Source organism: Danaus plexippus, chromosome 8 (assembly GCF_018135715.1).
Source record: "Danaus plexippus chromosome 8, MEX_DaPlex, whole genome shotgun sequence".
NCBI classification, from domain to species: Eukaryota; Metazoa; Arthropoda; class Insecta; order Lepidoptera; family Nymphalidae; genus Danaus; species Danaus plexippus.
The window spans coordinates 1,013,341-1,029,777 of NC_083542.1; the positions used below are offsets into that span (position 1 = coordinate 1,013,341).

Sequence of the window (16,437 nt, forward strand, 5' to 3'; positions counted from 1 at the left end):
CCTCGTCGGCCTACAATGTCTGACTTTGTCAGAGGCTATGATTATTCAATTCTGAAAGTATGATTTGTATATAAACAAATATGCCTCAAACTAAGGTTGTGTATTCTAATTTGTTAATTGTTTAAAATTTGGCACAGTTGAGACTTTCCACGAACTATTAACAGTCAGACAATTTCTTTCTCCTTTATCTAGACAATTGTAATTAGCTAACTAACGGTTCTTTATTGAGAGTTGCAGTTAAAAAAGGTTTATATGGAATAAAAAACTATGTAGAGGAAATTAAAACACAGAAATAAAGGTTTTTAATTTATTTCAGTGATTACTGATTACATATTAATAATAACATATAATATCTTAGCCTATTGATTCTAAAAAAATCATTTCCAATATCATCTTATCTAGTTATTAGATTTCTGGAAAAATCCGTTAAAAAGTACCGATTAAGTTAATTATTAGCTAAAATATTTGACGAATATTAAATAATCATGATATCACATCAATTAGAATCGATTGCCAACAATGATTTTTTAATATTCGCCTTACAATAAGGAAGGACATGAGTCCAAGGAAATGCGAAAAAAATCTTTGGTTTAGGTCAGGATTAACAGAAATAAATATAAATTAAAATACATTAAAAACAAAACATTACGTAACGGAACTCCTTGGTTTTGATTCAACAGATAATAAAAGGAAACTCATCACTTTGTCACTCGCCACACATTCTCGCATGAGATCCCTTAATTTATTTACTAGATTTTTTAAATAAACTCATTACTTTTTCACTTTATAACTACGGCTAATTCTCTGAATTGCGACTTTTATAGTATAAGTTAACAAACAACTTTGACTTTTTTGCTTTTAATTTATATCTAATACTACTTATTACTCGCTAAGATTCTAGTTTTAAGACTATTTTTTTTTTACTAAAAGGACAGTTACAATGTGAAACTCAACGTCTGAAATGGAATATGTAAGCGAAAGGTTATAAATATGAAAGGGTTGCTTCAAACTATTAAAATAGATGTCTACGTATGGGCGACGATGTGATAGGGGCTACATTCTCGCGTACTTTATTGTCGGTATTAGCAAATATTTTTTTATTAACGACGATGATAAATTCCTAAAGAAATGGAGAAGCTTCTAAAGTAATGGAGAAGAAGAAAAATACTCACAGCCAGAATGATTTTTCATAGATCGTGTCTAGATATGGTAAGAAGGAAGGTAGTTTTATATTTAAGTTTAATTTTTTTTTTTTGGGATTAGATTTTAATTTAATACATAATTACCTACAGTGCGTAAGTTTAAATTTCCTATTTATCAAAGTAGGGATCGTAAGTGATCCCTTTTAATGGAATGTTAGATTACAGCGCTACTTAGGATGCTGTTGCTACCAGACTCCATTCTGCTACGATTCAATCCGACAACTAGTTCTGATAGCAATTCATATCCAAACTTAGATATAATTTAGAAGAATTTTATTTTTGAAACTACGATATCCGCATTAGTGATTAATTTTTCGTGATAGATAAAGTATCAATTTAATTTAGAATTAATACTAAGCTAATCAAGTGCTAGGTTTAAAATAGTAGTCAATAGATTTATTTATCTAGTTTCATAGAGCGAAAGGTGGAATTTTAACTAAATTATAGGTAACAAATGAATGTTATAAAAATATCTACGTAACGTCGATAAGGATCAAACAATCACGTACGTGTTGAATGAAAGAGCGAAGATAATCTAATATTATATAGAAGCATAACGAGACGATGGCACCGCGGAATGTACCATACATAAAAAATTGTCTTAAATAAACTTACAATTTAAATTGTTTCAAACGAGATTATGTTTCATTTCTGAAAATTACCTTAACATTAAATTTCATTCATCTACATTTAATATTTCGTCATTTAACACGCCTAATTATCATTTATTGCCATTACTTAATACATATTCCTGAACTTTTAACCTCATTTCTGTGATCCAGCAAATAGATGTTAAGTTGTGATGTGCTTTACCCTATATTTTAATTATCATTATTTAATAATGTATATTCAAACCTAAAGATTCACGAGCTCAATGGATCTTTAAGTTTAATTGCATTTTATAGACTAATGCGATGACAAAGTGGGAGATCGTCAACCGAGGAGAACGAAAACAAAACGCGTCAAGTCGTATCATATAAATCAACTTAGAATCCGGAGTGGATCCACGCAAATATCTAAGAGGAAGTTGCTTTGTTTCGCATGGAAACACTCGGATTCATTCGATAAATAATATTCTCTTGAAACATCACCAAGGAATTATCATTTAACAAAATAAAATCATCATCAATCAAATGTAAAATACGTCGGTAATTAAATTAACATTTCCTTTTTAATCTTCCAACATTTAGTGTTTCTTCGTTTATTCTCTACGGATAGAATCGACCGAACGTTACTTTACTAGAAATACAAAATTTAACGTATTTACAACCATTTTTATTTCAACAAAACATTCATAAGTACATACTTGCGTCGCGCAGTCATATGTTGAATTAATACGAGGACTAGATTTTGGGGAACAAAAACCGTACAATGTATTGGTGAACGAATTTCCATGGCTAGTACAGCGTCAGATCTTAGTCATATATTGTCTGGCAGTTGCAATTTTCAATAACCCGATAACAGCCTCGAAAGACCAGACCAATAGTGATGTTGCCAAAACGGTGTCATTTACAATTTTGCTGATATTCTTGTTTTTGTTTGCTTAGTTTACATGATGATGCATTTCCCTTTCTCGGCCCATGGATTGTTTTTCTTGTCGGGGGCATGTATGAGAGGATCGTTCTTTTCATTTTCCTCTACGTACTCCCGCATCCTGTAACAAAAATATTTTTTCATAGCACGTACAAAAGAAATCAACTAAGATATTACGTTATACTCGTGTAACGAAATATCGTACGGTTTATATCACGTGCACATCTGCAAGAGATTGAGTTGTGTGTGGCTGGAATGAAGAAATATGTCACAATGATAATATTGTACGCAGAGCAGTAAATAAAGTTTGGAAAGAAAATAATGTATAGGTATAGGCTATACATAAGGTCAAACTAATTTTGAGAGAATATTAATACACATTGACTTATATATATAGGTGAATTATTATAAAAATTTCCTTGCCATTTGCGATGATGCAAAAAAAAAAAATGAAAAAAATATCATAGATGAAAATTTCGTTCCATCCAAAAAAGCTCAGAAGTATTAATTTAGTTTTATCTACGACTTATAATATTTTTATCTTAGGAAGACTGCATGGTATACCAATTCGTTTATTGATATGACCCCCAATATTTCATCGGAGCATTTGGTAGTACTAGTATTGTACTACAACTGCTTTCAAGGGGCTATGGACGATGCTTTCTAAAATTATTGAATCAATATGTTAGAGTAGCTTTGAGTCTGTTATTGAGGGGACCTTTTCTAATTCACTACATTTGATAATCGAGATGTGATCTCAGCTTGAGGGAAAATTGTCGCATATTTTCTGTTAATTTTTAAGTCAAGTCACCCATTGAGATGTATTCTGAGAGTCAGATTTATTGATAGATGTGAAGTTTAAATAAATAATAACTATAAATAACTTTTTGCGTCAATCTTTAAATACGTTGTTTCAACAATGACAAACTTCCTGTAGTTATATTTTTAGTATTTGAAAGTGTAATAACCTTAAATATCCAAAGAAATACATAGTGTATTAGAGCCTCGTGTTGAATTAGTGGAAAGCTAAATGTGTAGTTACTACCAAAATTATTGGTATTGATTAAATGGATGTATTGTATTTGATTTATAATGTATTTTTATGTTATATAAATATAAAAAAGTTCTTTATCATTTACGCGAGTAAATCCACTATATTACAGCTAATTAATGAAACACTAAAACTATACAATTCATGAGGATATTTCCAAGTGGAGTCATGAAGTATTCATTGTAGGTAATCGGCGTTTAAAACAAAACATCTCCGTGCCATTTGTTAAATTAGTTTTCTAATCCAATTTCGTCGGACCGGCTGAGTGTATTGAGTGTTGCGAGTACGTTTATGTTCGTGTGCGATAAAAATGATATTAAGGATATAGCAGTAATGGTATTAATAATCGAAAGCTTTGAAAATATTATCGGCATATCGGAGGTAAATAACCAGAGCTATTGAACCACATCAATGAAGAATGTTATTGTTGTGATTTTTATAAATAACTGTTTTATACAAATGGATTATAATGTAATGTTAGTTATATTCTTAATATTTAGTAATTTTTGATTTCTATGAAAGGGATTTTTTTTATTATCATTATTTTCATTGATGGACATTTTTGTCTTAGTAAAGGGAAGATGATTTTAACGCCAGCTGAGATCAGAAGAGATCTGTGTACACAGGTGTGGCATCGTCAACAGTAAATACGGCTATTATTTGTTAATTTGAACATAAAAATAAATATATCTGGACTGATCGGTTTGTCTTTCTAATGATATTTTTATAAAACTATTTAAACCCAAAATTTTATATTCATCCGGGTAGCATTTAAATTAAACCCTTTTTCACGAAGCGTATTAAAGTTGTTATGTATTTTCATCATACAAATAAATAAAATATTATTCTGTTACTTTGATGAACAGTTTTAAAACCACATCGTAAAAGGTATGTTTTATGTTTTATAACAAAGAAACGTCTCTTAAATAACCTTGTTATTTTTTATTCTTTTCAATTTATAAAACTAATGAAATTATTGACAAGGATAAAGAATGTGGTTATTAAACAACAAGCAATTGCCAAAGAAATTTTTTATTAAAATTGGTTGAGTATTTAGCAAAAACCATCCTAAAGTAAAAACATTTATCTTCAACTGTTTTGTTTATACTCGTATGTTATATTTCAACGAGACTTTGTCTTAAACAAGAATTCATTCCTTCATTAATGAATTTAAGCAAATTTTTACAATCGCTCTCCGAAGAGGTTAGCTTAGGTAAATGATTACCTTAATCTCTATTACGTTTGTGCAATTGATGGCTTTAATTTTTTTAATAAAATATAGTAACAAAAAAAATATGATTGTTATATATTATTAGGAAATAATTATAATTTAGTCGTATTTTTATAGCCAATATATGGATGGCTGCCATGTACGAGCCGGGTTTAGTACGCACGAAGTGATTGGCTCCCCGAAATTCAATAACGTCACCGACTTGATCTGTTTACTTTGGCTTTTGATACTAAATTGAGTTCGGTTATTTGTAATTGAAATTACGCTTACAATTTACATAGCTTTTTATCTTTTAAACCGACATAAAGATGACAGGGAGTCTTATTATTTTCGTTTCTATGACCTTATTTCGTAATGTTTTTTTTTAATATTTTGGCTAGTTGTGTAGAATATTTTACTTGCATAACCGTCTTGCTCTCTGATTTTTTTTTATTGTGCGACAGTAAACTTAGCATTGAATGTTATATAGTGTACTGTTTAAGAAATAATTTTAGGTTAAAAATTATTCGATCAATATTAAAATATAGGTAAGCATAACGGTATATTTTAATTATGCAAAAAATAAGTTTGAAGGTACAATTTCTTTTTAAGATTGCATTTGGTCGAGACACTAATCTGTAGGTTGACAAGAACTAATAGTATCAAGAACACATTTAAGAGGAGGTTGAAAGTTTCACGATTGACATGAAAATTAAGGAGCAATAGGTAAGCGTGGTTTGGGCATGTTATTTGAAAGGGATGAAAGGCACACGACGAAAGAAGTCAAGGGGTGAATGTAGATACAAGCGTAGAGGAAGGTCGAGAAATGATGAATAGGTTTTGTGAGAAATTTATAAGAGAGCTATGAATTTAGGTAAGATTATTGAAAGAGGAACATCGAAGATAAGTACATACTGTGTCGATCCTAAGTATATGGCAAAAAATTCAGGGAGTTTATATAGAAGATATCTTTTCTTAATACAGAATCGTATAAAGAAAAAAAATTAAAGAGAAATTTACAATTTTAATCAAAAACCCTACTCTATACTCGGGGAAGTCTAAGGGATCTACCTCTACCCATTCTAATCCCTTGATAGGGACGCCCTGACGTGTTGAACTTCTAACAAGCGGTTGGAACTAGGTTAAGTCCACGTGAATCCTCCTAAAATGCCATTGTTCTAATACAAAAAGGAATTGTTAGAACTATTACAATTGTCTTTCATTAATTGTAATTATCACAGTTGGTGACGATTATTTTAATATTAAGAACCAACATTAAAAAGTTTTCTTCCACGATCAGGTACCGGCAAACCGAAATAGAATTACATAAGTTTATATCAAATAAAGCACAGAACCGATTAAAATCATCGGTCAGCCGTTTCATAAATTAAATCCAGCCGAATGGTTAAGCGACGCTCTAAGAAACAGAGATTAGTTTAAGGACAAAAAAAAGTATCACATACAACGTAGACCTAGAGGACAAGAAAAACCTTTTGAGGAGCTACAGTATGTTATAACGCGCTTTTCAAATATCAAAAAGAAATAAGAACCTTTTATTGTTCCATTTGAATAAGTGTTTTTGTAACCCAATCCCAAATAAGTAAACTAACTTTTTCCATTTATTTAACGTGACAGCTTCGGGTCACGACCCACTTCCGAATTGTAATTTAGGGTCTCTTAGTTCAATTTATTGTCTTAGGGTTTAAGGTCAACCCAAATTAACCTCTATTAATATATTAATAGCTTCTTGTTAGCTATATTTCGTCCTTTTCTGGTACGTGATGCTGGTAATAACTATGAAAGGGATAAAGTATTAATGGCGTGACTCGATCTATTTTTAGTGATGTCATACACTTATAGTTTGACTTTATCTGTTACACGTTTTTTTATGGTTGTGGTTTTGAGTCTGATAGGTAAAGTTAATAAAAAAAAGCTCTTAGTTCATCTTTAATTTTTTTTATTACCAAATTCATCGCGTATTTCATTTTATACCTGACTCACTCGCTATGTTGCGTATAAGAAATATTCAAATAAATTGATTTCCAACAAAAAATTAAAATCTCATAGATATTATCAAGTAATGACGTAAAATGTTTATTATTATGAACATTAAACAGGACAATAATATTATATTAATGTTCGTATAAACATAATTAACATTTATCCTTCCGGTATCTGACAGGTTATTCATTCTTTACATGTTTTATTGATCACGCGCGGTATACAATTATGGTTAACATAAATAATTCGAAAGAATATTAATAAATATATAGAAAAACAAAAAAATATATTCTTTCGATGAAGAAAGTCCTGGTTTGCTCATTGCTACTATTTCGTGATTTGGAAAAAAAAAACCTTGAGTTAAAACTCGTAGCCCCAAACAAGGGGATGGTTTTATTACACACTTTACAATGAATTAAGGGTTAGGTTTGAACTGGGGTCGTATAAGTTAGTGAAACATTTCTTTTTGCTTGAAGCTACTTTATTCGCTTGAAGCTAACTTGTTTTTTTAATTATGTATCCCTAAGTTGTAAATGACTTAATGATTTTATGGATATACATACCAATATATTGTTATTAGACATTGCTGTCGAACCTTTTAGACAATTGCAATCATTTTCCATATCAAATCATTTAATTACTAAGATAAGTTATATGAAATTTATAAACACGTGTCTGAAATGTTTTAAATTAATAAAATAAGATGTGACTTAACTAAATGAGAATATGACAAAATAATTTCTGCACATTAGATACATGCATTTATTAAACGTACACGAGGTATGTTATAGTGGTTATATCGAGTGGTTATATCGTGATTAATCTGTTGGTAGGTTCAAGATAGACACAAAAACTTAGCCAAGTATGTAATATACGGAATACTAAATCAGTTCTTTGTGGACCAGATCACCACGTGTACGCAGATGCGGGCGAAAGTAGCGTGAAATTGGAAATTGCTCAAAAATAAATACTATTATTTTAAAACTACATATTATTTGTTTCATGTATTATAACAGAAAAACAATGTATCTCTTACGTAACATAAAAATTGCATTTAGTGAACAAAAATAATGTCAAAGGAAAAAACAACAAAAGATAATTAATTTCTTTATTCTATTTTATTTCAGTAGTATAATAATTTTAGAAGAATAATTCAACGCAAATAATCGATTTAGTAATATTGTAGACGACTTTTTTTAATGACGATCTGAAATGTAGCATTCTGTAAATGAAACGTCGTTGTGAAGTGTACTAGAATATCACAAGAATGATTGCAGAGTTGTACATCAAGTGTTCCATTAATATAAGCAGATAATATCTCCTTTCAGTCATCTCTTAAATGTTTGTAGGTCTATGTGATGTTTGATATAGAAGCTTTAACTTTGTGAATTTATTATACGTTATCATCAATAACATGTGTGATGTATAAAGTTTTAGACAGCGCTCCAGTTACAGGAGACGGAAAATCAAACATGTAAACACAGAATACCTCTGAATCGAAACGACCGCTCAAAATCTCGATGTCCGATTACCGATAGCGTTTCGAACGTCTCACTTAATATGATTCCATGGGAATGTGTACCTCAAGTACATAACAGAAAGCACTAATATCGCCTGCACTCACTATCAACCACTCCCGGCTGGACGGCCTAATTATTTCACTGCACGCTAATGACGTCACTACACGAGTATATATATTTTTTTCGTAAATAAAATATGTAATGAATTACTCACACTGCAATGCTTTTCGACAGCGGCCAGCGTTCCATGGAGGCCTGGTACTTCATGTTCTCGATCTGCTTTTTCAGTGCCTCTTTGTCCATGGTTGCGAGAATACTGGCATCCATCGCGCAGAATCTGTGGTATAAAACACACACACACAGGTCACTTCTGTGTACGTATTATTTGTCTATGTAAGCGTCCAAATGTACTGTTAAATAGAAAAGTTTCACCCGTCTATACTTTTAGCTTTCATATACATTTCTTTGTGTTTATAGGTATACGTAGACGATAACATATATGATGATTATATTAATTTTAGTTAAATATAATCTTGATTGTTCCGAGAAATATATATTTTAGACGGATATATTAATTGTTAAGCATATATACGTGTATTTCGATTATTATTTTGTTATCGACTGTACGTAGGCTATCTTGCTCCTCCTGTAAGGGGAGATTTTAAGGGTGTGTGAGTGAGTGTTCTGCGCGCGCATGGTGTTACAGTTTCTATGACAACCCCTCCACGCACACGGAGCCGTTTTGCGCAAATTTAGTTAATAATTTGTAAAGTTTAAATTCAACTCAACCGAGCCACACTTAAAGTTTACTTTCCCTTGGTTATGTCTGTGTAAAATTAATGAATTAGACGTAATGCCCGGTAGTCGCCCTTGTTTTGTATCCCATTATTCTTCATCTCTTATGCGGGAGGCAAAGGATCATCTGTCAAAATCGAATAAGCCTATGTAACCACTAAGTCTATGAAAATAAAGGTGCTTTTCGCTTAACGTTTCAAATAAATAATACACTGTTATTATCCAAATGTGTCAGCACTTTGAATATGCATCGAATGGGATAAAGACGTGAACTGATTTCACGTGCTTAGTAATTTATATGTACATAGTTTTTATATTGAAATTTAGAATAACTTTTAATAAGAATTTAGCAATATAATAATTTTAGTATTAGGTTTGGTATCCCCGGGTCATTGATTAAAAGCATTCCATACATTTACGCGAGGGTTGTGTTTAATTACAGCTATGACGTCATAGCATTCATGTCTATTCAGAATGATTTTAATATAGAGAAGTAAAGTTTGTCTGTACGTTGCCGAGATTGGACGCTGTAATCTATTATAGACGCGATATTATCTGGGCCCTCGAAAACTCTTCTGTAGAACACTTTAAAATATGTTAAGAGGAAAATAGAATTACAACTAAAAATATTATTTACCAGTTATAATACTAATGCAATATAGTAAAGCCAATGATGCGTAACAGCAAAAAAGTTTCCTTCATTAAAGCCTAATAATAGTATTGAAAATTGCATAATATATTATTCTTAAGACTAGAAGTTGTTAAAATTTAATGATAATTGTTGAGAAAGGGCTTAAATTAAATAACAATTTAGCTTTCGGATAGTAACCGATAATATAAACCATTAAGTTTTATAAACCACTCACTGACTAAAGAGTAACTGACGACTAAAGTTAATTTAAAAACTAAGAAATGGTATTTTGAATTACGATTTCTATAAGAAAACCGCAATAATTCTGGATTGAAGTGAATATTAATAATACCTTAAGAAATACCTTAATAACAAGAAATGTGAGTATTATTTCAATAAAAGTAGCAAAACAAAACACTTTTTGTTATTTAAGCAAATCATACTAACCATGTATTCAGAACTATTTAATACGAATCATAGATTTTAAACTACTTATAAGTTTTACATTAACCTGAATATTCGTTCTAAACAAACAGCAACAGCAACTGAACAAAAATACTGTTACGTTTAAAATATGTTCAAAAGTTTCATGTTTACTAATTAATATAATAATATAAAGGTTTCTTTGATATAGCCTATTAGATTTTTCGCTGTTATTTGTATTATATGAAAGAAAAATATGCGAGCTATTAAATTTAATTTATTAAAATGAATAATGAATGAGCCAGACTCCGGCTGTGTAATAATAGGCAATTAAACGCTTAATAGAAATGCTCTCATTTCAAAGCATGCTTTACCTATGAGAATACCTCTCGTTTATAGTAAAATGGTATGTCTGATTTAATGTTTGTTCACTGTTTACCGTAACGTAGAAAACTAGATTAAACACGCGGTTTTGATCATTCATTAAGAGCTCGTTTGTGTGATTTTATTTTTGATGTGTGAAATAAATAGCATATAAATAGTAAAATATACATATTTCTATTGAAGCACAAATAAAAAAATATAAGTATGGTAGAAATGCAGAGTGATTAACCTCATTTGTTACCTAATACTCGAGCAATTGATAGGTCTCTAACATATTCCATTTCGTTCCTCTCTATTTGATAAAACTAGCTGTTTTATGTACATTGTTGTAAGTCGAGCCCCTTCATGCAATTCTTTGTAATTATTTACGAATAATTTAAACGATTGAAACAAATGCAATTACGAAGTATCAAGTTCATTGCGACTTCGAGTTCCAAATTGAAGCACTCAAGCATTAATTTGGCGCAATCTAGCTTAAATAAGTGTTTAAAACGACTGTAATTGGACATAATTATTATATACAGTAGTCGGGTGTCTAATTGAGTTTTGCCCTCATTGCCATTTCAGAGAGGAACTTTACCAACTTGGTATTAGCCTTTTGTGTAGAAGACGATGCTTATCTGCAGCTATAACCAGAAACATTTTTCATGCTTCAGTCATGAACACTTAAATACAGCTTTGCTTCTGCAATGAGTGTTTCAGCTTTCGATATATAGTAAATTTATTAAGAACCATTTAATTGATTCAGTATTAAACTTTGGAACGTCTATGTTATTGAAAGAAATAAAAAGTAACATTAAATTGCTTCGCAATATTTCAGAGTAGTAGTGAACAAAAAGATTTGTTTCTCTCGCTGTTCAATATGAAATCATAACAAAATCTTTATATAAAGTTGACAATAACATCTATTATATACAGAAATAATCAAAAATTAACCACACAAATGTACCGTTCAGGCAAACATGACCAAAACCCATTTTAAGAACTTTCTTTCTTTTGTAGTCGGTTAAAATCGTGTGATGCCGTTGCCGACTATACATATAAATAATGAAATTCTCATTTACAATACAATTCGTAATTAATAAAGCCTTAGTTCTCGTATTAATCACTAGCGTGATATGAGAGCGTGTTCTGCTTTGCGGAGCACAACGACTAGGCTGTGAGAATTGTATTCTCAATTATGCAACCTTATCTTTATAAATTAATATAAAGCTATCAACAATTTCAACAGAACTACATAAATAATTTGTTTATATTTAGTTAGCTTCTTATGTTGGATAAAAATATTATAACGAAAATAAACACAGCACATGGAATTTTTCGTTTTCATTTAATATTTTATTCCGTGTAACTATTTTAATAATTTACGACACCATAGCAGAAGCGTGAAATATTGATTTAGTTCAAAACTGACAACAGACTCGGCTTTAGTATAGAAAATTCGCATTTTTTCCGGTTCCCAAAATACATTGTTCTTTTTAATATTATTTTGTCAAAAACATATTTTCTTTCAGTTTTTTAATGTACCTGTATGTTGGAGCTGAACCAATTGTGTATATGTGTATAATTTTTCAGACATTGTATCAAAAATTGATCACTTAAAACTTAATATTTAGCATAACAAGATGTTAATGGAAAAGCTATTGAATGACAAATTCTCAGACGTCGTTATTTAAGTGAGCGCCGTGTTTCAGAGGTCGAAAGTCATTGTGTTATTAACCTGAGTATACATCAAATAAAATAGATTAAAAAAGTCCATAAATTTACATAAAATTCAATCCATATTAAGTACCTTTTATGATTTTCTATCGTTCATTATTTTTAATAAAATAATTATTTTGTAAAAGTTCTAGAAATAATTTCTGATATGAGTTAAATTGATATTATATTGCTACGTGTAACAAACGATTTTCGTCCTTATTTTATATTAAAAATATACTTTTTATAATATTTTTCTTAATATAATTATAAAGTTAGAGAATATTTTTTTGTCAGAATATTAGTCAGTCTCGAGTTATAAAGATAAATGTTTATCTTACAATTATTAAGACAATTCATTAGTCATTTACCTTCCAGCTAAGCGATGTCTAAAAATTGATCTGTCGAAGCCTACTTAAATAAAGTGATTTTTTTATATCCAACAAAGCAATTCACGTACAAAACACATTTTTATAATGTTCGTTCTGTTCGAATTGAAGTAAAAATTTTAATATAATAGATAAATATTTATCATACCTTAAAAATTTTACACTAATAAAATATATCGAAATAGATTTCACTATCCTCAACAAGTTACTTTATATATATTTTTAACGATCTAAATTCTAAAGAGACTATACCTACTATCATAGACGAGTACGTATAAACCAATTGTCTCAAGTTTTCAAAGTACTAAGGCACTTCAATTACGTTAGCCGGACAAGCATTCGATGTCTGTTTTAGGAAATTTTATGTTTATATCACGCTATTTTAGGTTTAACGAGTATAATGGCCTGTTGTTATACTTTAAGAATACTGGACTTTATCCTAGAATTGTGTATTGTGTTCTTGAAATGTTTTTTTATTTGAAATAGTGCTAGTAATTTTTGGAATGTCAGAAAGACAAATAAAATAATCAAAAAAGAAAATAACAGCTCTTAAAATATATATATTTTTTCTCACCTTTTATTGCTTCCTATTAGCACCTAAAACTTGATCCTCTAGTTGAATGGCGACAATCTGGAACTGATCACATTAATTATATAATTATAAAAGTTATTTAAAATAAAAATATATTCCATACAAAATAACTACATTGCTTACGTATTAACTATCACAATCATCAACGCCGAAATAACCTCACTGTTTTATTGAGATTAAATAAATAATTTATCATTTCGTTCAATGCTCGAACACACACAATAGTAAGTTCATATCATGAAACGTTAATTCTCTTTATGGCACGTATCATGAATAAATAATTGAGTTATTAAAATTCTATTTTATGTTTACATAATATAAATATCATGCAAATAGTATTATGATTTTTATATTATCTTAATAAAACATTTGGACACAAAATATTTAATGATTGTTTATTTAGAACGAATTTTATGAAAAAGTTATTTTATGTTCTAAGTTATATGTTTGTTGTAAATAATAACATGTAGATAAATAAGAATTTCCTAAGCCACTAACGAGATTAACTCAAGGAAACCTATTAATACCGATTTGCTTAATTAAGCTAAGGCCCGACTATAAATCGGATTTCGGTTACGAAAACCATAATAACTTTCCAGATAAATAAAATAACTCTTTTATTAAAAATATATTTTTATGGACTAGATAGGTAAAATATCTCATGTCTCTTACATTTTGTATAAGTAAATTGAGATTAATCGATTATACATTATATGTATTTTACCATACTTTTTCCAGAATTTCCGATATGTAGTACTAAAATACATAGATATATTATTCTTGTGATAGAGTTATATATATATATATATATATATATTAATTATTAAATAAATCAACTGAGAGAAATATATTTTATATTAAGTTTTACCTTTTCATTTAATTCAGCAATAATTATAAATTTTGTTGTAATAAAGTAAGGTCTGCATTAAAAATTGATCTCGCGAATCTTGTGATTACAAATGTTTAAAATTCAAAAAAAAAATTAACGTTGTTTACGTATCATGCCTACTGATGGAAATTAATTTTTCTCGACACTTTAAATGTTTTGATACTAATTAAAGTCCAATTCGCTCTGTTAGGTATAACATGATTTAATAAAAAATATACAAACTCAAGAAGCAAAAAAGAACTACCTCATTTTTAATAATAATGCGAAAATAGAAAAATAAAAAAAATAATTCTATAAGATTTAATAAAAACTTAAAAAAATATAATTTCCGCTCCTACTTCCTGAGCTTCGAGGCAAAATATCATCGGAATAGCTTCTGTCACTTAAAATTCATGCTTAATATAATAATTTTAAAACACATTTTGAATTTTTTAATTCACAGTAGATTGTGACATAACGGTGGCGTAAATAGTTTCATGGTAGAATTAATGATTCCCACGAGACGTTCTAATTAACTTTATTAAACAACACACACAATTAATTCTATTAAAAAGTTACGCTTACTTTTATTATTTCTAATTTTTCATTTTATATTACACAGAGGTTTTACATAATACACTTTTTTTTTTAAATCAAAAAGGTTTTATAATTCACGAATAAGGTTCAACATATAGGAACCTTTTTGCTCATAACGAACCGACCACAAGATATATGAAATAATATCCTCGTTAAACCAACACAGGCTATGAAACTAATTAAATTAAGTATAATTCTATTACCGCTATCCTCGCAGTGGCACACCTATTACGATAACTTACACAAAACATAAAAATATAAAAACATATTGCGGACACTGAATTTAACACAATTTTAAATGAACAAATTCTGTTCGAAATTCAAATTCAAATTTTATAAAAACTGCTTTACTAATCAAATATATCAGAATAGTATTTTTATTATAATTCCTTTACCGTATTTCGTGGCACTGTCAACGAACCGGCTATCTTGAGTGCTACTAGTATTGTAATACAAACTAGTATGGTTTCGCTTACCATGCTCTATTTGAGTAAGAATGTATAATGCATTAGACAAACAATACTGTTAATTTTTTTTTTCAACTTTATTCGTAATTTACAGTCGTAAGATATTTAGAAATCTATTAAATCTGTTCACGCTATTCTAATTGTTAATGCGTTGTTTGCGTAATCTGTATTCGTGTTTTAAATATTGATTACATTTATAAAACGTTTTTCATTGTATCTATAGGCTAGGATGTACAACATCAAGTTTACAGATGTTGATATAATTTAAACTACGGTTGATTATTAAACAATAGTTAAGGTCTTGATATACATATGTCAAACCAGTAACAAGCCGTCACAAAGCCTATATATGGACAACAATAGAAAATTAAGCTATATCATATTCCCCAACGAACAATAGGACGTCACGTTACACAAATCCAAGATTAATTCCCGCCATCAAAATGTAACATTCCAACATAACTCGATTATGACAACCCTTAAATCGATATATAAATTTAAAAATAAATGTTTATTCGTAAGTGAACAATTATAAAAATTCAAGAAAATATAAAAATAAATAAAAGACAATTGATATTATTGCATGGTGTCATCCATGTACACACACACACATACTGGATGCATATTGACCGTTTAATACCTATGAGTAGTAACGTCAGACTGTTTCCATTGCATTATTTAAGTATCTTTGTAATATTGCAATTGAGTCAAACTTAAAACACACCTAATACATTCACCTTTATTTCTAGTTTATTGGAAATATAAAGGCTATTAATATTAACTATATATATATATATATATGTATTTAGAATTTTTATATGGGTTTTAATATAAGTTAATGTAAATATGTAGCAAGCTTTAAGTACTCAAGTAAAAAATATAAAGCAACGTAACACAATGTAAACAGTTCCAATCCCCTATCGCGGTGCAATACATAACTCCTGTAGTCCCGTCGCAGGTGTAATTGTATATTTAAACCTGCATAGATATGGCGCTGTATTCAGCCATGAGTTGTTTGTATTTCCAGGTGTAATTCAATTATAATGAGCAGTGCTGCCATCTGTCGCTTTTCATAC

At 29.4% G+C, this 16,437-nt stretch overlaps 1 protein-coding gene across 1 annotated transcript; it reads right to left on the reverse strand.

The window, feature by feature from the left end:
- Positions 1–293: 293 nt before the first annotated feature.
- On the reverse strand, positions 294–15,346 carry LOC116772672 (guanine nucleotide-binding protein subunit gamma-e). Its single transcript, XM_032664936.2, has 4 exons — positions 15,290–15,346; positions 13,412–13,474; positions 8,732–8,854; positions 294–2,856 (listed from the first exon to the last, which is right to left on the reverse strand). The coding sequence occupies exons 3-4, from the start codon at positions 8,842–8,844 to the stop codon at positions 2,751–2,753; spliced, it is 219 nt and encodes a 72-aa protein (XP_032520827.1). The 5' UTR covers positions 8,845–8,854; positions 13,412–13,474; positions 15,290–15,346; the 3' UTR covers positions 294–2,750.
- Between the last annotated feature and the right edge of the window lie 1,091 nt (positions 15,347–16,437).

What these genes read in the sequence shown, in the direction of transcription:
- LOC116772672 (XM_032664936.2), bottom strand. Translation starts at nt 8,844, where the DNA reads ATGGATGCCAGTATTCTCGCAACCATGGACAAAGAGGCACTGAAAAAG. An exon ending in CTGTCGAAAAGCATTGCAGT is followed by an intron (nt 2,857 to 8,731) that starts GTGAGTAATTCA and finishes TTTTTGTTACAG; the next exon opens with GATGCGGGAGTACGTAGAGG.